Below are 27,280 nucleotides of genomic sequence, written 5' to 3'. Positions count from 1 at the left end.
TAGAAGTAGACATAAGCATATTAATAAGACAACACTGGCAACTTTTCAGTAAAATACAGTCTCACACCAGTTAAAAGCCAAAGAAAAGAAGTGAGTCTTAAGGCGGGACTTAAAAACAAGAAGAGAATCCGATTGCTTTATGTGCAGAGGTGAATCATTCCACAATGTCGGACCGACAGTAGAAAACACTCAGTAACTCCTACGTTTGAAGTTTGTGTCAGGAACGGCGAGTAGAGCCTTGTTTGCTGATCTGAGACGACGTCCGGCACATAAGGACCAACAGTTCAGACTAATATGGTGGGCAAGACCATTCAAAGATCTGAAGACAAATAAAAGAGTTTTAAAATCAGTCCGGTAGCGGACAGGAAGCCAATAAAGTGACGACAACACTGGAGATACGTGATCATATCTTCGTGTGCCAGTTAAAAGGCGAGCTGCAGCATTTTGGACGAGCTGCAGACGCTTCAGTAAACTCTCCTCAATGCCGGCGTGAAGAGCGTTACAATAGTCCAGCCGAGTTGGAACAAAAGCATGAATCAGTATTTCAAAACTGTGTCTTGAGAGGAAAGACTTCACCTTAGCAAGTTGTCTCAGATGGAAAAACCTTGATTTCACAACAGCACTAATTTGCTTATCAAGCTTGAGGTCATGGTCCATTTTAACACCAAGGTTGGTAACAGTGGGCTGAACAAACTGAGTCAAAGGCCCCAAGTGAACAGGTTTACTGCTGACCTCACTAGGACCAACCAGAAGAACCTCAGTTTACTGTCACTGAGACACAAAACATCTTCTGACATCCAGTCCTTAGTGGCATTAATGCTCTCCAAGAGTTGAGCAGCACTGAATGAATCTTCACACTTCAGAGGGACAGAGATTTGACAGTCATCAGCATAAAGATGGAAGGACACACCAAACCTCCGGAGAACAGATCCCAGAGGAAGCAGAAAAAAGAAAAAAGAAGTGGCCCAAGGATTGACCCGTGTTGACCTTTGTTGTTGCCGTGGAACCGTCGGCCATCTGACTCCATCATGGAAATAGATTTAAGGTCATCAAGTTCAGGAGATTAACACACAAGCTGTCACTGTATGCAGATGACTTCCTGTTTTATGTTTCAGACTCCTCAGGTTTTCAACAGGTTCCAATATTCATCCTCAGATTATTTCATCTTCCTCTTGACAGGCTGATCAACTCCTTCCTGTGATTCAGTAAAAGAGATTCTCCAACTGCTGAAGGCCAAGAGAGGCCGAGCACTGCCAAGCTTCTGTCAGGACCAAACTGGAACATCAAGAAACTCCACAACTCCAGATGTGGACATGATGAGCTGCTGCAGTAGAAACAGTGGAGATCTCCTGGTCCAACCTCTGGCTGTGGTCAGTGGAGGGTTCCAGTTCCATCTTCCACTCAACCAACCAACCAACTGAAGAACCTGGAGTCACTTCAGGAAACACTTTGTTCTACATGGAGTCACTTCAGGAAACACTTTGGAACTGACTGAGAATACTAGAAATCTCAATAAGGATAGAAAATAAAAAAAATATGAATCCAAATAAGACTTGAAGACTGAGGGATTCTGGATTATGGAGAACTTTATTCAGAGGCTCAAAACACACCATAAATATGATTGAAAAAGAAAAACAACATCTCATGAAACCAACAATGAATGTGAGGAACTGACACATTAAAGGAAAAAGCTCCTGGTTTCTGCAAAGAAAACATTTCACCATCTGAGATCAAATAAAACCAAGAAAAGATCAGAAGGAAGTGATGAGAAGCAACAAGTGAATGAAGCAGATCAATAGTTTAGTCAGGAGGAAATCAGTGGAGGAGAGAAACTCGCTCAACACATCAGTTCTAATCTAGTGAAGACAACCTGGATTACCGTAATCCCCTCATCCTCATCACTTCACACTGATATTAAGAAAATGGAAACTGATTCATTTCATGTTTCATCCTGGAGAGCAGCTCAAAGTGGAGCAATCAGCAACTTCTCCATCATTTCTTTTGGCTCTTGCTCCATCAGACTCAATGACTGGAGCCTCTCTGGACTCTTCCTTCATGAAGAGGTTTTTAACATGCTCTGCATGGCTTCTTCTCCTGATGAAGAGGAAGTGTCAGATTCTAGAAAACAAAGAGCAAAACTTGTTGGAAACACATGAAACATGTTCCAAAGCAAGAAGTCAGCTTGAAGGCAGAAACAACAGAAAGGAACATCAAACAACACTGAAACATCCTGATGAAAGGAAATAGGAAAGTACTCACTGCTGGTACTACTGGACCCTGAAAAACAGCAGGAGAAAGAGGGAGGAGGTTACCATGACGACCACTCTTTTCCACTCCAAACCCTCCTTCAGGTTCAACACACACACATCAATGATCCTGATGAGGAAAGGAGAGTTTCTACTTTACCTTTAGGATGTTTCTTCTTGTAGATGATGAATCCAATGCCTGCCAGGACCACAACAGCAATCGCTCCCAACACTCCTCCAATCAGTCCAGTGGGAAACCCTGCAGAGAAACAGCTGGTCAGTGAGGAGTGTCTCTGTTTCCATCATCTAGATTCCAGATGGATTGTCAGAGGTCGTCTCCCCTGATCAATAATCCTCTCCTGCCTCATAGAAACAGCAGAAGCAGTGGATTGTGTTATCAGAGCAGATTGTTCCTTCTTCAGATGAGCTCCTCAGACACAGAGTCACGGAATGATGTGAGCAGAAAACAGGAATTCAGAGAATCAAAACCAAAACAAGCAGAAAAACTGGACGGTGGTGAGAAAAACTTTTCAAGAGAAACTCAGAAAAAGCAGGAAGTTATTGAGCTTCTTGAACTGTTGAGCAGATAAAAACACACTGATAGGAGTGAAGCTGCTGTCAACAAAGAGAAACATCAGAACTCGGAGGCACATTTTAGGGAGAACCGACGCCGGTGAATCACCATTAACTGATAACATTTAAGGCCTGTCCGCTTCACATGTCTGCGTGCATGTGCGCTGTGCATTGGTCCGTGCAGCAGCCAGATTTTGTGACCGGGTTGTGCGCAGGTCACTCCGGTGTACGCATGCGCCAGAGCGCCACAGCAGACAAGACATGACGGTAAAAGTGACGGCAGACGGAGCTCCAGCCTGATGCTCCACTGAAAGACACCCAGAGAAAGAAAAAGTGGTGGAGGGAGAGAGCAGACTGTCTGGAGGGAGGAGGAGGTCTGCTGACAGAAGTGAAAGTAACTAATCGCTCCGGCGCCGCCCCGCGATTCAGAAACAGGAAAAAAAGGCAAAATAAACTTTAATACTTCATGATAACGTCCTGACAATGTGTGAGCTTCATTTTCTCTGAACAGGGTTCAGACACATTTAAACCAACACATTTCCATGACTTTGCCGTGACTTGGCAGCAAGTTTCCATGACTATTGCTGACCTCGAAAACATCAATGTATGAATGAAATATAGGAATAAAATTATGTAATAATAATAAATCACCACAGAGGAACTGTCAAAAGATAGATCTGACAATGGCTTCATACAAAAGAAATGTTTCAACTAACACTGATATACCAGCAATTAGTTTCCATCAGGTAAGATACGTTGTGTTGTTGGGGAGCTCGCCTCTCCCCACCATCCCCACGTAGTTATTGATATGTGGCCAAACCGCAACCCTCTCTCTGAAACGTTCGCATTTTCCACCTCACATGACTTGTATGAAAGGTTAGCACTGCCTCCCTTTAGCGCCCATAATACGTCTGCAGTTAGCACTTCATGCCTGGTGACAGCATTGGGGAAAGTCCCTGTTTCAAGATCAAGGCGGCGAAACCGCTGCTGCAAACAGCCGGAGTCACAGTCGTCCGGAACCAGTCGCATCGGCCCCGAGCCAAGTCGTCCCTGACCTCACCGGCCCCGAGCCAAGTCGTCCCTGACCAACTCGACTCCAGCCCCCGATCAACTCGGCCCCACCTAACTTAAAAAAAATTGAGGTAAATTTGTCTGGTGCACTGCTGCTGTGGAACCAGGAGGAATCAAACACAAGCCGGTCACAGACCTGTCCTCTGGGGTCACAGACCTGTCCTCTGGGGTCACAGACCTGTCCTCTGGGGTCACAGACCTGTCCTCTGGGGTCACAGAGGTCACAGACCTGTCCTCTGGGGTCACATAAAGCTTGTGACGGGGCCAGCTTCTGCTTCGCGGGCAGCCACAGCAGCTTGGTGCTTTGCTCCTTCAGCCCGGCTCGTCAATGCTGCCTCCCCGATGTGGGAGACATGAAACCTCTCACTGCAGACGACACGTCTAGCTTTGCCTTTGTCCTCCGTCTTCTCCTGCTGTGGTTTATATTTTTCTGTGTACAGCCAAATGTTGCTGAACGAGCACTTTCCCGGCATACTTGCAAGGCTCCCTGTTGTAGCGTGTTATCCTGGATCCAATCTGCACCTTGCTACACGTCACGTGACCAGACGAGAACGGAGGCTGACCAGATCAACGTGCGATACTTTTCTACATGAAATATTTATTTATCAATTTTAAATCAACCTCATAGGTCATTATCACGAAGCGTGCCAGCGTGCACGAAGACGCACGGCTCTGAGGAGAGCTCTGCTGCAGCTGGAGCTAAAAAATTTTAAAAACCTGACAGTATTAATCGGTCAAAGTTCCTGTTGTCGGTTAACAGTGAAACGGTTAACGATGAGCATCCCTGATCAGAACGGAACAAAAGACACAGGAGAGAATGAGAGTGAAATGAAGAGTCTCTGACCTCCATCAGTGTCTTCTCCGCCACCATTTCTCCAGATGGTCCTGATGTTGGTCCTGATGTCCCGTTTGTCCAGTCTCTTGGAGACTTCCTGTCCTCCAGCCAGATGAAACACACAGCTGTACCTCCCCCAGTCTTCATCTTTGAGCCCTGAAAGATCCAGATCAACGCTCATCTGGAAGCTCCCGTCATGGTTGGGGAGGATCTCTCCTTTGACCACGTCCTCATGGAGCTCCTCCTCGTCTTTCTTCCAGAACAAGTCGGCTCTGTCGGGGTAGAAACCTGTAGCGTGGCAGGTGAGCGGAGAGGAGGGAGTCTTCTGGAGGAGAGACACTGAGGGAAGATCTGGAGAACAAGCAGGAAGACACCTCACACTTTACTGGATTCTTCTCGACACTCTTTCTCTCTCATGTCAGCCACTGCAGCCAGGAAGAGACGGGCCATGGAAAGAGGGATGAAGGAAGGCCAGATGGAGAGAGGAGAGGAGATGCTGAGAGCAGCATGAAAGAAGAGAAGCTGAGAGACAAACTCCAAACATTTTACCTTTTCTCATCAGTGAGCTCCGACCAAACTCCACATACTTCTTCAGCCAGTCAGGACATTCTTTACTGTGGTAGTTTTTAAGATAAGCTATATGTGCTTTGTCATTGTCCAACTTGTGTTTAGAGGGAACAGCCTGTTGAACTGGAGCGATCCATGTTTCTGTCTTCATGTCTAAAGAGATGAAATCTTCTCCATCGAAACCAAACTGATAATATCCGTTCACTTCATCAGTTTCCTCGTCCCATTCACAACCATACATCTTCTGGAGAATATGAACACCTGAGAGACAGAAAGACACACACACACACACACACACACACACACACAGTGAGTGAGTGTTGGTGTGTGATCAGGACTCTGACTTGATGGATTTCTTCTGGATTCAGCTCCATGTTGACGCGTCGCAGCTTTTTCATCATCAATCAGTGGTTTGGATTCATTCAGCAACTTTGTTCAGTGGAACTGAAGACAAAGGCAATGAAGTGAGGTTCTGAATGGCTGCAGTCAAATGTTTGGACACTTTGTTGAAAAGTCTTGAAGTGAGATTCACATTGGTGTGAGGAAGCAACAGAAACTGGATTTCCTCCAGTCTGAGCCCGACTTCACAACGCTCTCATGTGACTGGAATGTGTCGTCCTCACATTTCATTTAGCTTCTTTAACATGCTAGCAGATGTTTAGCTAGCTTCTTTAGCATGCTAGCAGATGTTTAGCTAGCTTCTTTAACATGCTAGCAGATGTTTAGCTAGCTTCTTTAACATGCTAGCAGATGTTTAGCTAGCTTCTTTAACATGCTAGCAGATGTTTAGCTAGCTTCTTTAGCATGCTAGCAGATGTTTAGCTAGCTTCTTTAACATGCTAGCAGATGTTTAGCTAGCTTCTTTAGCATGCTATCAGATGTTTAGCTAGCTTCTTTAACATGCTAGCAGATGTTAAGCTAGCTTCTTTAGCATGCTAGCAGATGTTTAGCTAGCTTCTTTAACATGCTAGCAGATGTTTAGCTAGCTTCTTTAACATGCTAGCAGATGTTTAGCTAGCTTCTTTAACATGCTAGCAGATGTTTAGCTAGCTTCTTTAGCATGCTATCAGATGTTTAGCTAGCTTCTTTAACATGCTAGCAGATGTTAAGCTAGCTTCTTTAGCATGCTAGCAGATGTTTAGCTACCTTCTTTAGCATGCTATCAGATGTTTAGCTAGCTTCTTTAACATGCTAGCAGATGTTTAGCTAGCTTCTTCAACATGCTAGCAGATGTTTAGCTAGCTTCTTTAGCATGCTAACAGATGTTTAGCTAGCTTCTTTAGCATGCTAGCAGATGTTTAGCTCGCTTCTTTAGCATGCTAGCAGATGTTTAGCTGGCTTCTTTAGCATGCTAGCAGATGTTTAGCTAGCATCTTGAACATGCTAGCAGATGTTTAGCTAGCTTCTTTAACATGCTAGCAGATGTTAAGCTAGCTTCTTTAGCATGCTAGCAGATGTTTAGCTACCTTCTTTAGCATGCTATCAGATGTTTAGCTAGCTTCTTTAACATGCTAGCAGATGTTTAGCTAGCTTCTTCAACATGCTAGCAGATGTTTAGCTAGCTTCTTTAGCATGCTAACAGATGTTTAGCTAGCTTCTTTAGCATGCTAGCAGATGTTTAGCTAGCATCTTGAACATGCTAGCAGATGTTTAGCTAGCTTCTTTAACATGCTAGCAGATGTTTAGCTAGCTTCTTTAACATGCTAGCAGATGTTTAGCTAGCTTCTTTAACATGCTAGCAGATGTTTAGCTAGCTTCTTTAACATGCTAGCAGATGTTTAGCTAGCTTCTTTAACATGCTAGCAGATGTTTAGCTAGCTTCTTTAACATGCTAGCAGATGTTTAGCTAGCTTCTTTAACATGCTAGCAGATGTTTAGCTAGCTTCTTTAACATGCTAGCAGATGTTTAGCTAGCTTCTTTAGCATGCTAGCAGATGTTTAGCTAGCTTCTTTAACATGCTAGCAGATGTTTAGCTAGCTTCTTTAGCATGCTATCAGATGTTTAGCTAGCTTCTTTAACATGCTAGCAGATGTTAAGCTAGCTTCTTTAGCATGCTAGCAGATGTTTAGCTAGCTTCTTTAACATGCTAGCAGATGTTTAGCTAGCTTCTTTAACATGCTAGCAGATGTTTAGCTAGCTTCTTTAACATGCTAGCAGATGTTTAGCTAGCTTCTTTAGCATGCTATCAGATGTTTAGCTAGCTTCTTTAACATGCTAGCAGATGTTAAGCTAGCTTCTTTAGCATGCTAGCAGATGTTTAGCTACCTTCTTTAGCATGCTATCAGATGTTTAGCTAGCTTCTTTAACATGCTAGCAGATGTTTAGCTAGCTTCTTCAACATGCTAGCAGATGTTTAGCTAGCTTCTTTAGCATGCTAACAGATGTTTAGCTAGCTTCTTTAGCATGCTAGCAGATGTTTAGCTCGCTTCTTTAGCATGCTAGCAGATGTTTAGCTGGCTTCTTTAGCATGCTAGCAGATGTTTAGCTAGCATCTTGAACATGCTAGCAGATGTTTAGCTAGCTTCTTTAACATGCTAGCAGATGTTTAGCTAGCTTCTTTAACATGCTAGCAGATGTTTAGCTAGCTTCTTTAACATGCTAGCAGATGTTTAGCTAGCTTCTTTAACATGCTAGCAGATGTTTAGCTAGCTTCTTTAACATGCTAGCGTTTAGCTAGCTTCTTTAACATGCTAGCAGATGTTTAGCTAGCTTCTTTAACATGCTAGCAGATGTTTAGCTAGCTTCTTTAGCATGCTAGCAGATGTTTAGCTAGCTTCTTTAACATGCTAGCAGATGTTTAGCTAGCTTCTTTAACATGCTAGCAGATGTTTAGCTAGCTTCTTTAGCATGCTATCAGATGTTTAGCTAGCTTCTTTAACATGCTAGCAGATGTTAAGCTAGCTTCTTTAGCATGCTAGCAGATGTTTAGCTAGCTTCTTTAACATGCTAGCAGATGTTTAGCTAGCTTCTTTAGCATGCTAGCAGATGTTTAGCTAGCATCTTGAACATGCTAGCAGATGTTTAGCTAGCTTCTTTAGCATGCTAGCAGATGTTTAGCTAGCTTCTTTAACATGCTAGCAGATGTTTAGCTAGCTTCTTTAGCATGCTAGCAGATGTTTAGCTAGCTTCTTTAACATGCTAGCAGATGTTTAGCTAGCTTCTTTAACATGCTAGCAGGTGTTTAGCTAGCTTCTTTAGCATGCTAGCAGATGTTTAGCTAGCTTCTTTAGCATGCTAGCAGATGTTTAGCTAGCATCTTGAACATGCTAGCAGATGTTTAGCTAGCTTCTTTAACATGCTAGCAGATGTTTCGCTAGCTTCTTTAGCATGCTAGCAGATGTTTAGCTAGCTTCTTTAACATGCTAGCAGATGTTTCGCTAGCTTCTTTAGCATGCTAGCAGATGTTTAGCTAGCTTCTTTAACATGCTAGCAGATGTTTCGCTAGCTTCTTTAGCATGCTAGCAGATGTTTAAGCTTATTTTTTTATCAAGCTAGCAGATGTTTAAGCTTTTTTTTAACAAGCTAGCAGATGTTTAAGCTAGTTTTTTAACAAGCTAGCAGATGTTTAAGCTCGTTTTTTAACATGCTAGCAGATGTTTAAGCTAGTTTTTTTATCAAGCTAGCAGATGTTTAAGCTAGTTTTTTTATCAAGCTAGCAGATGTTTAAGCTAGTTTTTTTTATCAAGCTAGCAGACGATTAAGCTAGTTTTTAACAAGCTAGCAGATGTTTAAGCTAGTTTTTTAACATGCTAGCAGATGTTTAAGCTAGTTTTTTTATCAAGCTAGCAGATGTTTAAGCTAGTTTTTTTTATCAAGCTAGCAGATGTTTAAGCTTTTTTTTAACATGCTAGCAGATGTTTAAGCTAGTTTTTTTATCAAGCTAGCAGACGATTAAGCTAGTTTTTTTTAAAGGTAGCAAATGTTTAAGCTAGTTTTTTTTATCAAGCTAGCAGACGATTAAGCTAGTTTTTTTTAACAAGCTAGCAGATGTTTAAGCTAGTTTTTTTTATCAAGCTAGCAGATGTTTAAGCTAGTTTTTTAATCAAGCTAGCAGGCGATTAAGCTAGTTTTTTAACAAGCTAGCAGATGTTTAAGCTAGTTTTTTTATCAAGCTAGCAGATGTTTAAGCTAGTTTTTTTTATCAAGCTAGCAGACGGTTAAGCTAGTTTTTTTAATCAAGCTAGCAGATGTTTAAGCTTTTTTTTTAACATGCTAGCAGATGTTTAAGCTAGTTTTTAACAAGCTAGCAGATGTTTAAGCTAGTTTTTAACAAGCTAGCAGATGTTTAAGCGAGTTTTTTTAACAAGCTAGCAGATGTTTAAGCTAGTTTTTAACAAGCTAGCAGATGTTTAAGCTAGTTTTTTTTATCAAGCCAGCAGATGTTCAAGCTAGTTTTTAACAAGCTAGCAGATGTTTAAGCTAGTTTTTTAACATGCTAGCAGATGTTGAAGCTTATTTTTTTTATCAAGCTAGCAGATGTTTAGCTAGTTTTTATCAATCTAGCAGATGTTTAAGCTTATTTTTTTTATCAAGCTAGCAGACGTTTAAGCTAGATTTTAAACAAGCTAGCAGATGTTTAAGCTAGTTTTTTTATCAAGCTAGCAGACGATTAAGCTAGTTTTTTAACAAGCTAGCAGATGTTTAAGCTAGTTTTTTTATCAAGCTAGCAGATGTTTAAGCTAGTTTTTTTTATCAAGCTAGCAGATGTTTAGCTACCTTCTTTAGCATGCTATCAGATGTTTAGCTAGCTTCTTTAACATGCTAGCAGATGTTTAGCTAGCTTCTTCAACATGCTAGCAGATGTTTAGCTAGCTTCTTTAGCATGCTAACAGATGTTTAGCTAGCTTCTTTAGCATGCTAGCAGATGTTTAGCTCGCTTCTTTAGCATGCTAGCAGATGTTTAGCTGGCTTCTTTAGCATGCTAGCAGATGTTTAGCTAGCATCTTGAACATGCTAGCAGATGTTTAGCTAGTTTTTTAACATGCTAGCAGATGTTTAAGCTAGTTTTTTAACATGCTAGCAGATGTTTAAGCTAGTTTTTTAACAAGCTAGCAGATGTTTAAGCTAGATTTTAAACAAGCTAGCAGATGTTTAAGCTAGTTTTTTTTATCAAGCTAGCAGATGTTTAAGCTAGTTTTTTTTATCAAGCTAGCAGACGATTAAGCTAGTTTTTTAACAAGCTAGCAGATGTTTAAGCTAGATTTTAAACAAGCTAGCAGATGTTTAAGCTAGTTTTTTTAACACGCTAGCAGATGTTTAAGCTTTTTTTTTTAACATGCTAGCAGATGTTTAAGCTAGTTTTTTTATCAAGCTAGCAGATGTTTAAGCTAGTTTTTTTATCAAGCTAGCAGATGTTTAAGCTAGTTTTTTTTATCAAGCTAGCAGACGATTAAGCTAGTTTTTAACAAGCTGGCAGATGTTTAAGCTAGTTTTTTTTAAAGGTACCAAATGTTTAAGCTAGTTTTTTTTATCAAGCTAGCAGACGATTAAGCTAGTTTTTTAACAAGCTAGCAGATGTTTAAGCTAGTTTTTTTTATCAAGCTAGCAGATGTTTAAGCTAGTTTTTTTATCAAGCTAGCAGGCGATTAAGCTAGTTTTTTAACAAGCTAGCAGATGTTTAAGCTAGTTTTTTTATCAAGCTAGCAGATGTTTAAGCTAGTTTTTTTTATCAAGCTAGCAGATGTTTAAGCTAGTTTTTAACAAGCTAGCAGATGTTTAGCTAGTTTTTATCAATCTAGCAGATGTTTAGCTAGTTTTTTTATCAAGCTAGAAGATGTTTAGCTAGTTTTTAACAAGCTAGCAGATGTTTAAGCTTATTTTTTTTATCAAGCTAGCAGATGTTTAAGCTTTTTTTTAACATGCTAGCAGATGTTTAAGCTAGTTTTTTAACATGCTAGCAGATGTTTAAGCTAGTTTTTTAACAAGCTAGCAGACGTTTAAGCTAGTTTTTTTAAAGCTAGCAGATGTTTAAGCTAGTTTTTAACAAGCTAGCAGATGTTTAAGCTAGTTTTTTTAAAGCTAGCAGATGTTTAAGCTAGTTTTTTTATCAAGCTAGCAGACGATTAAGCTAGTTTTTTAACAAGCTAGCATATGTTTAAGCTTATTTTTTTATCAAGCTAGCAGATGTTTAGCTAGTTCTTAACAAGCTAGCAGATGTTTAAGCTTTTTTTTAACATGCTAGAAGATGTTTAGCTAGTTTTTAACAAGCTAGCAGATGTTTAAGCTTTTTTTTAACATGCTAGCAGATGTTTAAGCTAGTTTTTTAACATGCTAGCAGATGTTTAAGCTAGTTTTTTTTATCAAGCTAGCAGATGTTTAAGCTAGTTTTTTTAACAAGCTAGCAGATGTTTAAGCTAGTTTTTTTAACAAGCTAGCAGATGTTTAGCTAGTTTTTTTTAACAAGCTAGCAGATGTTTAAGCTTTTTTTTTAACATGCTAGCAGATGTTTAAGCTAGTTTTTTTTATCAAGCTAGCAGACGATTAAGCTAGTTTTTTAACAAGCTAGCAGATGTTTAAGCTAGATTTTAAACAAGCTAGCAGATGTTTAAGCTAGTTTTTTAACACGCTAGCATATGTTTAAGCTAGTTTTTTTATCAAGCTAGCAGATGTTTAAGCTAGTTTTTTTTATCAAGCTAGCAGATGTTTAAGCTTTTTTTTAACATGCTAGCAGATGTTTAAGCTAGTTTTTTAACATGCTAGCAGATGTTTAAGCTAGTTTTTTAACAAGCTAGCAGACGTTTAAGCTTTTTTTTAACATGCTAGCAGATGTTTGAGCTTATTTTTTTTATCAAGCTAGCAGATGTTTAAGCTTTTTTTTAACATGCTAGCAGATGTTTAAGCTAGTTTTTTAACATGCTAGCAGATGTTTAAGCTAGTTTTTTTAACAAGCTAGCAGATGTTTAAGCTTTTTTTTAACATGCTAGCAGATGTTTGAGCTTATTTTTTTTATCAAGCTAGCAGATGTTTAAGCTTTTTTTTAACATGCTAGCAGATGTTTAAGCTAGTTTTTTAACATGCTAGCAGATGTTTAAGCTAGTTTTTTAACAAGCTAGCAGATGTTTAGCTAGTTCTTAACAAGCTAGAAGATGTTTAGCTAGTTTTTATCAATCTAGCAGATGTTTAGCTAGTTTTTTTATCAAGCTAGAAGATGTTTAGCTAGTTTTTAACAAGCTAGCAGACGTTTAAGCTAGATTTTAAACAAGGTAGCAGATGTTTAAGCTAGTTTTTAACAAGCTAGCAGATGTTTAAGCTAGTTTTTTAACAAGCTAGCAGATGTTTAAGCTAGTTTTTTTATCAAGCTAGCATATGTTGAAGCTTATTTTTTTATCAAGCTAGCAGATGTTTAAGCTTTTTTTTAACATGCTAGCAGATGTTTAAGCTTTTTTTTAACATGCTAGCAGATGTTTAAGCTAGTTTTTTAACATGCTAGCAGATGTTTAAGCTAGTTGTTTAACAAGCTAGCAGACGTTTAAGCTAGTTTTTAACAAGCTAGCAGATGTTTAAGCTAGTTTTTAACAAGCTAGCAGATGTTTAAGCTAGTTTTTAACAAGCTAGCAGATGTTTAAGCTAGTTTTTTAACAAGCTAGCAGATGTTTAAGCTAGTTTTTTTAAAGCTAGCAGATGTTTAAGCTTTTTTTTAACATGCTAGCAGATGTTTAAGCTAGTTTTTTTATCAAGCTAGCAGATGTTTAGCTAGTTTTTAACAAGCTAGCAGATGTTTAAGCTTTTTTTTAACATGCTAGCAGATGTTTAAGCTAGTTTTTTAACAAGCTAGCAGATGTTTAGCTAGTTCTTAACAAGCTAGAAGATGTTTAGCTAGTTTTTATCAAGCTAGAAGATGTTTAGCTAGTTTTTAACAAGCTAGCAGACGTTTAAGCTAGATTTTAAACAAGGTAGCAGATGTTTAAGCTAGTCTTTAACAAGCTAGCAGATGTTTAAGCTAGTTTTTTAACAAGCTAGCAGATGTTTAAGCTAGTTTTTTTAAAGCTAGCAGATGTTTAAGCTTTTTTTTAACATGCTAGCAGATGTTTAAGCTAGTTTTTTTATCAAGCTAGCAGACGATTAAGCTAGTTTTTTAACAAGCTAGCATATGTTTAAGCTTATTTTTTTATCAAGCTAGCAGATGTTTAGCTAGTTTTTAACAAGCTAGCAGATGTTTAAGCTTTTTTTTAACATGCTAGCAGATGTTTAAGCTAGTTTTTTAACATGCTAGCAGATGTTTAAGCTAGTTGTTTAACAAGCTAGCAGACGTTTAAGCTAGATTTTAAACAAGGTAGCAGATGTTTAAGCTAGTTTTTTTTATCAAGCTAGCAGATGTTTAAGCTAGTTTTTTTATCAAGCTAGCAGACGATTAAGCTAGTTTTTTAACAAGCTAGCAGATGTTTAAGCTAGATTTTAAACAAGCTAGCAGATGTTTAAGCTAGTTTTTTTAACAAGCTAGCAGATGTTTAGCTAGTTTTTTTTTAACAAGCTAGCAGATGTTTAAGCTTTTTTTTTTTAACATGCTAGCAGATGTTTAAGCTAGTTTTTTTTATCAAGCTAGCAGATGTTTAAGCTAGTTTTTTTATCAAGCTAGCAGACGATTAAGCTAGTTTTTTAACAAGCTAGCAGATGTTTAAGCTAGTTTTTTAACAAGCTAGCAGATGTTTAGCTAGTTTTTTTTTAACAAGCTAGCAGATGTTTAAGCTAGTTTTTTAACACGCTAGCATATGTTTAAGCTAGTTTTTTTATCAAGCTAGCAGATGTTTAAGCTAGTTTTTTAACACGCTAGCATATGTTTAAGCTAGTTTTTTTATCAAGCTAGCAGATGATTAAGCGAGTTTTTTTAACAAGCTAGCAGATGTTTAAGCTAGTTTTTAACAAGCTAGCAGATGTTTAAGCTAGTTTTTTTTATCAAGCCAGCAGATGTTCAAGCTAGTTTTTAACAAGCTAGCAGATGTTTAAGCTAGTTTTTTAACATGCTAGCAGATGTTGAAGCTAGTTTTTTTTTATCAAGCTAGCAGATGTTGAAGCTAGTTTTTTTTTATCAAGCTAGCAGATGTTGAAGCTAGTTTTTTTTTTATCAAGCTAGCAGATGTTTAAGCTAGTTTTTTTTTATCAAGCTAGCAGATGTTTAAGCTTTTTTTTAACATGCTAGCAGATGTTTAAGCTTTTTTTTTATCAAGCTAGCAGATGTTTAAGCTTTTTTTTAACATGCTAGCAGATGTTTAAGCTAGTTTTTTTTAATCAAGCTAGCAGATGTTTAAGCTAGTTTTTTTTATCAAGCTAGCAGATGTTTAAGCTAGTTTTTTTATCAAGCCAGCAGACGATTAAGCTAGTTTTTTAACAAGCTAGCAGATGTTTAAGCTAGTTTTTTAACACGCTAGCATATGTTTAAGCTAGTTTTTTTATCAAGCTAGCAGATGTTTAAGCTAGTTTTTTTTATCAAGCTAGCAGATGTTTAAGCTTTTTTTTTAACATGCTAGCAGATGTTTAAGCTAGTTTTTTTTAATCAAGCTAGCAGATGTTTAAGCTAGTTTTTTTATCAAGCTAGCAGAGGATTAAGCTAGTTTTTTAACAAGCTAGCAGATGTTTAAGCTAGATTTTAAACAAGCTAGCAGATGTTTAAGCTAGTTTTTTTAACAAGCTAGCAGATGTTTAGCTAGTTTTTTTTTAACAAGCTAGCAGATGTTTAAGCTTTTTTTTAACATGCTAGCAGATGTTTAAGCTAGTTTTTTTTATCAAGCTAGCAGACGATTAAGCTAGTTTTTTAACAAGCTAGCAGATGTTTAAGCTAGTTTTTTTAATCAAGCTAGCAGATGTTTCAGCTTTTTTTTAACATGCTAGCAGATGTTTAAGCTAGTTTTTAACAAGCTAGCAGATGTTTAAGCGAGTTTTTTTAACAAGCTAGCAGATGTTTAAGCTAGTTTTTAACAAGCTAGCAGATGTTTAAGCTGGTTTTTTTTATCAAGCCAGCAGATGTTTAAACTAGTTTTTAACAAGCTAGCAGATGTTGAAGCTACTTTTTTTTTATCAAGCTAGCAGATGTTTAAGCTAGTTTTTTTTATCAAGCCAGCAGATGTATAAGCTAGTTTTTAACAAGCTAGCAGATGTTTAAGCTAGTTTTTTTTTTATCAAGCTAGCAGATGTTTAAGCTTTTTTTTAACAAGCTAGCAGATGTTTAAGCTAGTTTTTTAACAAGCTAGTAGACGTTTAAGCTAGTTTTTAACATGCTAGCAGATGTTTAAGCTAGTTTTTAACATGCTAGCAGATGTTTAAGCTAGTTTTTTTAATCAAGCTAACAGATGTTTAAGCTAGTTATTTAACAAGCTAGCAGATGTTTAAGCTAGATTTTAAACAAGGTAGCAGATGTTAAGCTAGTTTTTTTTAAAGCTAGCAGATGTTTAAGCTAGTTTTTAACAAGCTAGCAGATGTTTAAGCTAGTTTTTTAACAAGCTAGCAGACGTTTAAGCTAGTTTTTTAACATGCTAGCAGATGTTTAAGCTAGTTTTTTTAATCAAGCTAACAGATGTTTAAGCTAGTTATTTAACAAGCTATCAGATGTTTAAGCTAGTTTTTTAACACGCTAGCATATGTTTAAGCTAGTTTTTTTATCAAGCTAGCAGATGTTTAAGCTAGTTTTTTAACACACTAGCATATGTTTAAGCTAGTTTTTTTATCAAGCTAGCAGATGTTTAAGCGAGTTTTTTTTAACAAGCTAGCAGATGTTTAAGCTAGTTTTTAACAAGCTAGCAGATGTTTAAGCTAGTTTTTTTTATCAAGCCAGCAGATGTTCAAGCTAGTTTTTAACAAGCTAGCAGATGTTTAAGCTAGTTTTTTAACATGCTAGCAGATGTTGAAGCTAGTTTTTTTTTATCAAGCTAGCAGATGTTGAAGCTAGTTTTTTTTTATCAAGCTAGCAGATGTTGAAGCTAGTTTTTTTTTTATCAAGCTAGCAGATGTTTAAGCTAGTTTTTTTTTATCAAGCTAGCAGATGTTTAAGCTTTTTTTTAACATGCTAGCAGATGTTTAAGCTTTTTTTTTTATCAAGCTAGCAGATGTTTAAGCTTTTTTTTAACATGCTAGCAGATGTTTAAGCTAGTTTTTTTTATCAAGCTAGCAGATGTTTAAGCTAGTTTTTTTATCAAGCCAGCAGACGATTAAGCTAGTTTTTTAACAAGCTAGCAGATGTTTAAGCTTATTTTTTTATCAAGCTAGCAGATGTTTAAGCTTTTTTTTAACATGCTAGCAGATGTTTAAGCTAGTTTTTTTTATCAAGCTAGCAGATGTTTAAGCTAGTTTTTTTATCAAGCTAGCAGACGATTAAGCTAGTTTTTTAACAAGCTAGCAGATGTTTAAGCTAGATTTTAAACAAGCTAGCAGATGTTTAAGCTAGTTTTTTTAACAAGCTAGCAGATGTTTAGCTAGTTTTTTTTTAACAAGCTAGCAGATGTTTAAGCTTTTTTTTAACATGCTAGCAGATGTTTAAGCTAGTTTTTTTATCAAGCTAGCAGATGTTTAAGCTAGTTTTTTTTATCAAGCTAGCAGACGATTAAGCTAGTTTTTTAACAAGCTAGCAGATGTTTAAGCTAGTTTTTTTAATCAAGCTAGCAGATGTTTCAGCTTTTTTTTAACATGCTAGCAGATGTTTAAGCTAGTTTTTAACAAGCTAGCAGATGTTTAAGCGAGTTTTTTTAACAAGCTAGCAGATGTTTAAGCTAGTTTTTTTTTATCAAGCCAGCAGATGTTTAAGCTAGTTTTTTTTATCAAGCTAGCAGATGTTTAAGCTAGTTTTTAACAAGCTAGCAGATGTTGAAGCTACTTTTTTTTTATCAAGCTAGCAGATGTTTAAGCTAGTTTTTTTTATCAAGCCAGCAGATGTTTAAGCTTTTTTTTAACAAGCTAGCAGATGTTTAAGCTAGTTTTTTTTTATCAAGCTAGCAGATGTTTAAGCTTTTTTTTAACAAGCTAGCAGATGTTTAAGCTAGTTTTTTAACAAGCTAGTAGACGTTTAAGCTAGTTTTTTAACATGCTAGCAGATGTTTAAGCTAGTTTTTTTAATCAAGCTAACAGATGTTTAAGCTAGTTATTTAACAAGCTAGCAGATGTTTAAGCTAGATTTTAAACAAGGTAGCAGATGTTAAGCTAGTTTTTTTTAAAGCTAGCAGATGTTTAAGCTAGTTTTTAACAAGCTAGCAGATGTTTAAGCTAGTTTTTTAACAAGCTAGCAGACGTTTAAGCTAGTTTTTTAACATGCTAGCAGATGTTTAAGCTAGTTTTTTTAATCAAGCTAACAGATGTTTAAGCTAGTTAATTAACAAGCTAGCAGATGTTTAAGCTAGTTTTTAACAAGCTAGCTGATCTTTAAGCTAATTTTCAACAAGCGAGCAGATGTTCAAGCTAGTTTTTTTTTCATCAAGCTAGCAGATGTTTAAGCTAGTTTTTTTATCAAGCTAGCAGATGTTTAAGCTAGTTTTTAACAAGCTACCAGGCAGATGTTTAAGCTAGTTTTTTAACAAGCTAGCATACGTTTAAGCTAGTTTTTTAACAAGCTAGCAGATGTTTAGCTAGTTTTTTTTAAACAAGCTAACAGATGTTTAGCTAGTTTTTTTAATCAAGCTAACAGATGTTTAAGCTAGTTATTTAACAAGCTAGCAGATGTTTAAGCTAGTTTTTAACAAGCTAGCTGATCTTTAAGCTAATTTTCAACAAGCGAGCAGATGTTCAAGCTAGTTTTTTTTTTATCAAGCTAGCAGATGTTTAAGCTAGTTTTTTTATCAAGCTAGCAGATGTTTAAGCTAGTTTTTTAACAAGTTAGCAGATTTTTTAAGTTAGTTTTTAAGAAGCTAGCAGATGGTTAGCTAGTTATTTATCAAGCTCGCAGACATTTAAGCTAGTTTTTTAACAAGCTAACAGATGTTTAGCTAGTTTTTTTATATCAAGGTAGCGGATGTTTAGCTAGTTTTAAATAAGCTAGCAGATTTTTAAGCTAGTTTTTTTTATCAAGCTAGCAGATGTTTAGCTAGTTTTTAACAAGCTAGCAGGTGTTTAAGCTAGTTTTTTAACAAGGTAGCAGATTTTTAAGCTAGCATGTACAGATGTTTAGGCTAATTTTATTTATCATGCAGCAAATGTTTTAGTTCGTTTTTATAACATGCTACCAGATGATTAAGCTAGCTTATTTAACATGCTAGCTGATGTTTAAGTGAGCTTGTTAACATGCTAGTTAATGTTTAACTTAGCCTTTTCAGCTAGCTTCTACAACAAGCTAACTGATGTTTTAGCTAGCTTAGTTCACAAACTAAATGAAGTTTCAGCTATCCTCTTTGACATGCTAGCTGATGTATTAAATAGCTAATTTAACATGCTAGATGACATTTAAGCTAGCTTGTTCAACATGCTAGCTGATGTTTAAGCTAGCTTTTTGACCAAGCTAACTGCTGTTTAAGCTCGGTTATGTAACATGCTGCAGATGTTAAAGCTCGGTTATTTAACAAGTTTCTGACCTTTGAGCTTCTTTAACAAGCTAGCTGACATTGAAGCTAGTTTAGCTAACAAGCTAGCTGACATTGAAGCCAGTTTAGCTAACAAGCTAGCTGACATTGAAGCCAGTTTAGCTAACAAGCTAGCTGACATTGAAGCTAGTTTAGCTAACAAGCTAGCTGACATTGAAGCCAGTTTAGCTAACAAGCTAGCTGACATTGAAGCCAGTTTAGCTAACAAGCTAGCTGACATTGAAGCTAGTTTAGCTAACCAGCTAGCTGACATTGAAGCTAGTTTAGCTAACCAGCTAGCTGAAGCTAGCTCCTTTCAGCAGCTAGCTGAAGGTTAGCCTGGTTGCTCAGCAGCCCGTTAGCTCCTTGCTAAGCAGCTGCTGGAGCTAACGGGCTGCTGACGCTGACTCAGGATCAGTGGGACATATTGATCTGCTTCCTGTCAACAATCAGCAGCCTGAATGGAGTGTGTGAGCATCACACTGAGCTGGGAGAAAGTCTGAGGAGAGAAAGGAATCCAACCCAGGTCCTCCTGCTGTGAGGGGACAGTGCTAACCACTTCACCCCTGCTGCTGCTGCTGCTGCTGCTGCTGCTGCCTCAAAGCTCAAAGAACAAGAGACAAACTGGGAGTTTTCATTCAAACTCTGTTTGGAAAAAGTTTTCTTTGAATTTCACAAAGCAGCTCTCACATTTCTCTATGGATCTGCTTTGATTCTACTGGAGGAGGACTGGATCTGACCTGACCAGCAAGCTGTGTGTGTGTGTGTGTGTGTGTGTGTGTGTGTGTGTGTGTGTGTGTGTGTGTGTGTGTGTGTGTGTGTGCGTGGACTCAGTGAAGACAGGATCAGGAAAAAAAAGACAAAGTTCAATCAAACCTCCAGTTTGGTTGAATCGTTCCTTCACGATCTCGATGTTTGCTTTGAAGATTTGCTGACGTCCCATATTCCTTTCAGTGGATCTCTTCCAGTACTCTGGATCATCGTCTGTGACTTTATTCATCCAGTCCTGTTTGGGAACTTTTCTCCTGGTGTTGCTGTCATAGTGAGCAATCTCAACTTCATCCACCAAACCAACATTTACAAACTCTGGAAAGTTTGGAACATTGGAGGCTGCAGTGAAGAAATACTTGAGAGAGTGAATGTCTGGAAGAAAGAGAAGAGAGTAAATCAATCAATAACACTGACAGTCCAGCCTGATTGGACATTTGCTGTTTCCCTCTGATCTGGCTGCTTCTTCCTTTTCTTGTGTAAAGTGTTGAGCTGCTTTAAAGCCTGAATCCATGAGATTCAAAGAGCATCTCTTCACTCTTTTCTTCACTTCCTCTGGTTGGAAACACTTGATGAGACCAATCAAAGCTCACTTTCTTCTCATTGATTCACAATTGATTGAAATCACCACTAAATAGTTGTGGCATGTTGTGATTTGACTTGATGCTTCTGGGCTTGTTCCTGATGTGCACAGATGTGAACTGTGTTTGTCTTCAGGAGAAAGTCTGCTGAAGTCTGAGACTCATCGGGCTACTTTCTGCTACTTTCTGAGCTGGAAGACGTCAGCTGTCACTGCATCATTAGTCATCCACTTTCATTTGATTACTGCTGCAGAGTACTTTATTTTATCAGTCTGCCCCAGGGAAGCTGTGGCTACAATAGTAGCTTACCCAGTATGGTGTGAATGGGTGAATGTGATATTGCAGTGTGAAGTGCTTTTGGTTCTGTCAGTGCAGTGTAAAAAGTGCTATACAAGTGTAGTCCATTTACCATTTACCATTTTAAAAGTTGTTTTTATTTTCCCTTTAACAATATCTTTCTGAGGTAAGACTTTCAGCTGTTCTTTAATCCACCGTCCTACACATAATTCCATAACAGTGCAAACATCTCTCTCTCGTTCATGACAGTCCAAAGTTAAAGAGCAGTAACTACAGTAAAGGAGACATAAAACTCCTCAGGAAACAGATTCATGCTCTGGACACAAAGCTTGGCTCATGAGGGGATTTCCTTCAAATGACGAGGTTTATTCAACCAACCACATTCCCAGAAGAGTGGACCTTTTCACACATTTTTCACAAACACTGAAATAAAGAACCTTTTTTCTCTGCTTCTCACACATAAATCATCTGTCTGGGCCTGTTTGGTGTGAGATCAGTTGGTATCAGCCTCTTCTACTGGAACCGTTCATGTTTCATATCAACAAACAAGCATCTCCCTTTCTGAACGTTTCCAAGCCTCGCCTGTTTTTTTAGGATTAATCTTTTCAGGATTTCAGCTACAGGACAGGGAGAGTTCACTTCTACCATGTGCAGTATGTGTGAGAGAGTCAACCATTCGATTCTGGAAGCAGAAGGTCCAGAAGACAGATGTTGATATGAAGCCATAGAAATGTGAATAATTAGATGAGGATTAGATGAAAAACTGAGAAAAGGACGCATTTTATGGAATCTGATTCTGTCATTTTAACAGAAAACCAAGCTGACAAATGGTTCCTTGTCCTGTCTTCCTTCAGGAGAAACAGACACGTAAGAAAGAAATATGTATGGAAAAAAACAGAGGAAGAAAATCCAAAATTGTAAATAATGAAGATAAAAATGTGACGGTGAATAAAAAAGTGTCAATAAATAAATCGAAAGTCAGATGAAAATAAAATACAGAAACACATAATTTGGAGAAAAGAAACTGTGAAAGTAGAACAATACAGAAATAAATACAGGCGTCACAGATAACAAGGAAGGAAATACAAAAATGAAAAAAAATCACCCAAATAAATCGACTGACTTGAAAATGACAAAATATATATTTTCGGTCACATTTTATAGGTTTTCTCATGAAAAAAATTATTTTGTATGATTTATTGGCACATAAATTTATCTGTTGACCCATTTTTATATTTCTGTATTTATTTGGAATTATGGCAGTTTTGGTCCTCCATATGAATCAGAGGAGATGTGGAGGAAAAAGCTGGAATCCTACCTGGAGCCCCGCTGGGGATTCCCAGCAGAAAGCAGAGAGCCAGGAAGAGCTGCATGTTCACCTGTCCTCTCTTTCTTCTCTCACTGAAACACTTTGAGCGTCTGAGCTGAAGAAGAAGGAAACCAAGAGGGAATAAAGGAGCAGTGTGAGGCTGCTGGAGCAGTAATGAGAGTTCAATGTGAGAGCTGCTGGGTGAAAGTGACACACTGAGGCTGTTAAAAACAAAGCTAAAATTATATTTAAGTACATAAAAACATTCATGATGATGCCTTCAAACTGGGGGTGTAACAATACATGTTGAACTGTTTTGGTACGGGCCGTTCGGTTCGGTACAGGGCTGTGCACGGGTGAGTTCACGGGCCAAAGTTTGTTTTTTTTCCCCGGCTCACGGCCGGATGGTGCGTGTGTTTACGTTCTGCCGCTGGCATGTGCAGCTACACCTGCAGCCATGATTGCTACTGCTAGCAGCTTCATCCACGCTTCACATGTCCGCGAGGCGCATTGGTCCCTGGGACGTAATGTCATGAATTTCTGTCCACGGACGTCCGCGCGCCGGACAGATTTTGTGACCGTGTTGCACGTATGCGCACGTCGCGCCGGTACACGCATGCGCCAGAGCGCCACATCAAACAAACCATGACAGACGCTAACTTTGAAAAGTGAGTCTGTGAAGCAAACAGGCTGCAACTCTGTCTGAAGAAACTCAGAGAAAAGCTGGTGGTGACGGAGAGAGCAGACTCTGTCAGGAGGGAGGAGGAGGTCTGTCACAGAAGTGAAAGTATCTAATCGCTCCGGCGCCGCCCCGAGATTCAGAAACAGAAAAAAAAGGTTAAATAAACTCATTCATTCATTCATTTTCTGCCGCTGGTCCCTTTCGGGGTCGCGGGTGGCTGGAGCCGATCCCAGCTGCTATGGACGAAGGCGGGGGTATGCCCTGGACAGGTCGCCAGTCTGTCGCAGGGCTGACATATATATACATACACATATATACATACACAGACGTACAACCATTCACTCACACATTCATACCTAGGAGCAATTTTTTTTTTTTAGAGTGACCAATTAACCTGACGTGCATGTTTTTGGACTGTGGGAGGAAGCCGGAGTACCCGGAGGGAACCCACGCATAAACAGGGAGAACATGCAAACTCCGGTTAAATAAACTCTGATGCTAAATTATAACGTACTGACAATGTATGTGCCTCATTTCCTATAAATAATCTGAAATAAAGGAGCAGATAAACAGTCTAGAGAGCCGGAAAAGCTTCTCGAGGATGCGTGGATCAGTGCGCCTGCATGGAACGTACACAGCTGAGCCCAAATGTAGCAGGAGAGAAGAGCGTTCGCGTCGGTGATGTGCCGCAAAGCGGACACAGACACGCGGACATGGGAAGCATGGACAACAGCAAGAAAATTTAGGTTTTGCATTTTGTTCCCTACTGTATCGAAACCGAACCGAACCGTGACCTCAGAACCGAGGTACGTATCGAACCGAGATTTTTGTGTATCGTTACACCCCTACTTCAAACAGTATAAAGACATTTCTGTTCCTCTCAGTGAACCACTTATTACTGACTTCATTCTCTTTGCTGCCAACCAGAACGTACAGACGCTGAGCGCTGTGTGGAGACCCCGCCTCCTTTAGCATCAGATAAAACTCCACCAAACAGACGAGTAACGATGAAACGCAAAGAGAAAAGACCTCATGGCCACGAAGAAGGTACGTTTTTAGTAAAACACTGAAATACTCACAGGACTCCAGCAGGCTGGAGGGAGTCTTCATCTGCTGCCGTCAGCGAACACCGATCAGGAACATTCAGCCTCTGAAACTTCAGCCGTCGTCCAACATGACTTTATTGACTTGTTGATTTTGTACCTCTCCCAGATTCTGCCCCAGATACACCGACCAAGGCAAATGATTTAAAAAAAAGATAATAAAAAAAAGCTGAGCTATATCTTCAGCAGACTTTGACCACAGTAAATCAAAGAGCAGATAGCCTGGAGGGCGTGATCACCAGGAAACACAGTGGCCCTCATTTATCCAACGGCTGTACGGCGGTATATGGGCGTACACCCGTCGTACGTCCATATGAAAGACGGGTTAGTTATTTATCAATTTGGTCGTGATGGTTTGGAAAGATGAAATCTCACCACAGCTCTGACATCGTGTACACAAGTTTCAGTCAGTGCGGACTTGTGGTGCAGTGCAGAAAAACGTGGCGGAGCGTGAAAATAATTATAAAGCACATCTCAAACACGCCATAAAGCACAAGCAGCACACATTCAGGACAGATTAAAAATAAATAAATAAAAAAATAAAATGATGCCCTTATGGAATATCTAATGAAATTCTTCTTTGCGGGATTAACAAAGGATTTTTAACTTTCAATAAGTCCGCTGGTTCATCCTGCCACGGAGAGGAGCGCAGTAGTGCGCAAAGATGCACAGGCTGCTGCTGCGGAGCTGCTTCAGACGCTCGATCCAGCGGGGGAAACGCTGCTGTTCCAGTTCATCCCCGAAAAGGTGTGCGACTTTATTTAGGCAGTTTTACACAATATTGCATTGGCTGATAGAGTTACTTTTGATGTGCTTGCGCCACGAGAGGAGCTGATGTGGGAACCAGCAGAGCCACACTGGGTCTGGACGGAGGACACAGGACCTGAAGAACCACTACTGAAATGTAAATAAACTCTAAAGTTTAGCAAATGATTTATTTAATCAGTGATGTGAAGCCAGTAACCTAGAAAATAACATATGAACTAAAGGGAGATTAAATCCAGACAGAGGACGTTTTGTCAAACATTTTATGAAGACTTCTATAAATTGTCTTTCATTTAAGCAGATCCGGCAGCGGGTGCCATGCGCCACCCTCGGTGGCCTGAGTCCCGAGTCCTGTTCGGTCCTGTGTCCCGCTCGGTCCGGGGTCCTGCTCGGCACCGGGTCCGGTGCTGGGTGTGTTTCGGTGGGACCGTCCCCGCTGTGGGGAGGAGTCCGGGCCGCGGTGCTGCTGTCCGACTTTGAGACATAATTAAACAAAACAATAAAACTCTGAGCTGTACAACATGAATCAGCCTCATTATTTGGAATATCAGGGTTAAATTAACGGATCAATAATCTGTTCAGACCTCAGCCGGTGTCCGTTCGTCCAGGTGACGCTGCTCACCGCTGCTGCGAGCTTCCTCCAGACGGCGTTTTTCCCTTTAATTTTCAGTTTTTATTCTTCCAAAGAGCTCCTCCTGATTTACCTCCACCTCAGACCTGAGAGGATCCATTTCCAGCTCCCAAAAGTTTCTTTTTTCGCCAAAATCCTCCTTTTCCGTGTTTGACCTCAGTGGGCGCAGCTTCAGAACGATGAATATTCCAGGGCGTAACATGTTAATGACGATCAAATTCAGCCGCCGCATTTATCAACACCCGGTCACTCAAACGCTGAGATCGGCGAGGTACGGAAGTTTCTGTAATGCCGCGCGAGCCCCGTCGTACGATGAGCTCACCGCTCAGATATACACCCGTTTCAACGACGGATTGATAAATGAGGGCCAGTCTGTTTCCGCGATCACAGTCCATCCTCCATTCTCCTCGGGGAGAGCAGTGCGTGGCCGCGCTGCCTGGTGGGGGGGCCAGGTACGCAGCATGGGTAGCAGCCCGGGCGTGGCCTTGCAGCCGGTGGGCTCTTCACCTCACCGGGGCCGGCCAGGACGTGCGGCTGAGCAAGTCCCCGGTGAAGACGTCTCTCCACCGACTACAGCGGGTCGGACCGGTCGGTGTCCGGCTGCGTCAAGCGTTCAGACAGCTGCTGGTGACAGGACGTGCCGTGGGAACACTGAGGAGGAGCGCTGCCCAGTCAGACTCTCTTAATTGAGCACATTTCAAATGAGAATGGAACCACGTAGATCATCCAGAAAATGGATGGAATTTTTATCTCCCCTTTTATATTCAAATGAGCACGATCACGATGTTTACAGATGTTACTGTTCAGCAGTGTGAGTAGTACCAGTACTGCTGATACTACCTACACTGATCTAATGATTTCTTGGTCTGGTGCTGCAGAGCTTCATGAATTGATTTTATCTGTCAAACTGAGTCATCAAACTGAGTGGGCGGGTTTTTAAACCTGATTGGTTCCCCTGCTCATCAAGTCAAGATAGATGAATTCAATTCAGCTTTATTTATGATTCCAGATTCCAGATAAAGGATTGATGCAGAGCTAATGAACACACTTTGATACACTGGATGACGCTGTTCTCAGCATTACACCAACATTATGGAGAGTTCCCAATGAAAACAAACTGACAATGTCTCTGCGTGTGAGGGACAAAAGCAGCAATTACATGAAGAAGAGTAAGAGTGAGAAAGAATATGGATAAATCTGTTGTGACCTTTGGCTTTTCAGACCATAATCAGAACAATGAAGGAACATTTCCTTCAGGGGCTCCATACAGAACACTGAGAAAACATTTGAAAAATCTTTTAAAAACTATTGAACAGCAACAGTTGAACAGGCAGTGTGGCCCACTTTAAAGCACCGATAGCACTTTATTGTCCTGAACAAATGTGTTTGTCTTGACCTTTATGTGAATCTTGGACATTTGATAACTGATGCCTTTCTTCTTTGCAGAAGATGCAGCCTGCCTTCAGCTTTGTGCTGATTTCATCTCTTCTCTTCCAGAAATTCACTCTCTGAAGGTTTTGATCACTGGATCATCTCAAGTTCCAAACTTTCCAGAGTTTGTAGCTGTTGGTTTGGTGGATGAACTTCAAATCACTCACTACGACAGCAGCACCAGGAGATTAGTGCCCACACAGGACTGGATGAAGAAAATCACAGAAGAATATTCAACATTCTGGGAGAGATACACTGAGCTCTCCATGGGAAGTCAACAGTTTTTCAAAGCAAACATTGAGATCATGAAGCAGCTCTTCAACCAAACTGGAGGTTTGATTGAACTTTGTCTTTTTTCCTGATCCTGTCTACACACACGCGCGCACACACACACACACACACACACACACACACACACACACACACACACACACACACACACACACACACACACACAAGGGTGACCATATTTTGAATTTCAAAAAAGAGGAACCGGGGGGGGGGGGGGGGGGGGGGGGGGGGGGGGGGGGGGGGGGGGGCTCGAGGCACAAATTCAGATAGGCTTCTCAGAGGTTGTCGAACATGCTTTATTATGCTTCATTGATGCGAAACTAACTTCTTTAACAAAATAAAATGAATGTAAAAACTTGTAACAAAATAATAGCTCAATAGCTCTCTTAGACTCTTTACAAATATTAAATAATGTTCTAAATATGAACTCTTCTGTTAGAAGATCCAGCTTCAACAATATATTTCTTAATAACTGTAATAAGATAGAAGAAAATAAGAGTCTCACCAAAATACTAACTTAACAAACAAAAAAGATATACACTTTTAATCTTAAATTGTTTTCTTCATCCTGCTTTTCTTCTACATTCTATTTTTCATCTCGGTATGTTGGAACTTTTTTTTGCAGTTCATCTGAGAAGCTGCTCTTAAGCTGAGGCT

At 39.4% G+C, this 27,280-nt stretch overlaps 3 protein-coding genes across 15 annotated transcripts in view; 2 read left to right on the top strand and 1 right to left on the bottom strand.

The window, feature by feature from the left end:
- LOC115409065 (class I histocompatibility antigen, F10 alpha chain-like) overlaps window positions 1–27,280 on the top strand; it is a 272,574-nt gene that overhangs the window by 85,842 nt on the left and 159,452 nt on the right. The gene's annotated exons all lie outside the window — the stretch shown is intronic.
- The window catches only part of LOC115409066 (class I histocompatibility antigen, F10 alpha chain-like), a 348,874-nt gene that overhangs the window by 280,064 nt on the left and 41,530 nt on the right, over window positions 1–27,280 (bottom strand). The window contains exons 1-4 of one of the 11 annotated variants that reach the window (XM_030120053.1): window positions 21,730–21,849; window positions 19,642–19,908; window positions 5,275–5,553; window positions 4,780–5,076 (exon numbers count right to left, since the gene is read on the bottom strand). The exons of 6 other annotated variants lie outside the window; for them this stretch is intronic. In XM_030120053.1, coding sequence (XP_029975913.1) covers window positions 4,780–5,076; window positions 5,275–5,553; window positions 19,642–19,908; window positions 21,730–21,784 — 898 coding nt within the window. In that variant the 5' untranslated portion in view covers window positions 21,785–21,849. Of the gene's footprint in view, window positions 1–1,568; window positions 2,119–4,779; window positions 5,077–5,274; window positions 5,554–19,641; window positions 19,909–21,729; window positions 21,850–23,481; window positions 23,568–27,280 lie in introns of those variants that run through there. 4 more of the 11 variants (XM_030120047.1, XM_030120051.1, XM_030120052.1 and 1 more) reach the window with 4 other exon arrangements.
- Window positions 1–27,280, top strand: part of LOC115409078 (class I histocompatibility antigen, F10 alpha chain-like) — a 420,939-nt gene that overhangs the window by 386,565 nt on the left and 7,094 nt on the right. The window lies entirely within an intron of this gene.

This window comes from Salarias fasciatus, chromosome 22 (assembly GCF_902148845.1).
Source record: "Salarias fasciatus chromosome 22, fSalaFa1.1, whole genome shotgun sequence".
Taxonomy (NCBI): Eukaryota; Metazoa; Chordata; class Actinopteri; order Blenniiformes; family Blenniidae; genus Salarias; species Salarias fasciatus.
The sequence above is the reverse complement of the archived record's forward strand: the minus strand, read 5'-3'. Positions and strand labels throughout refer to the sequence as shown.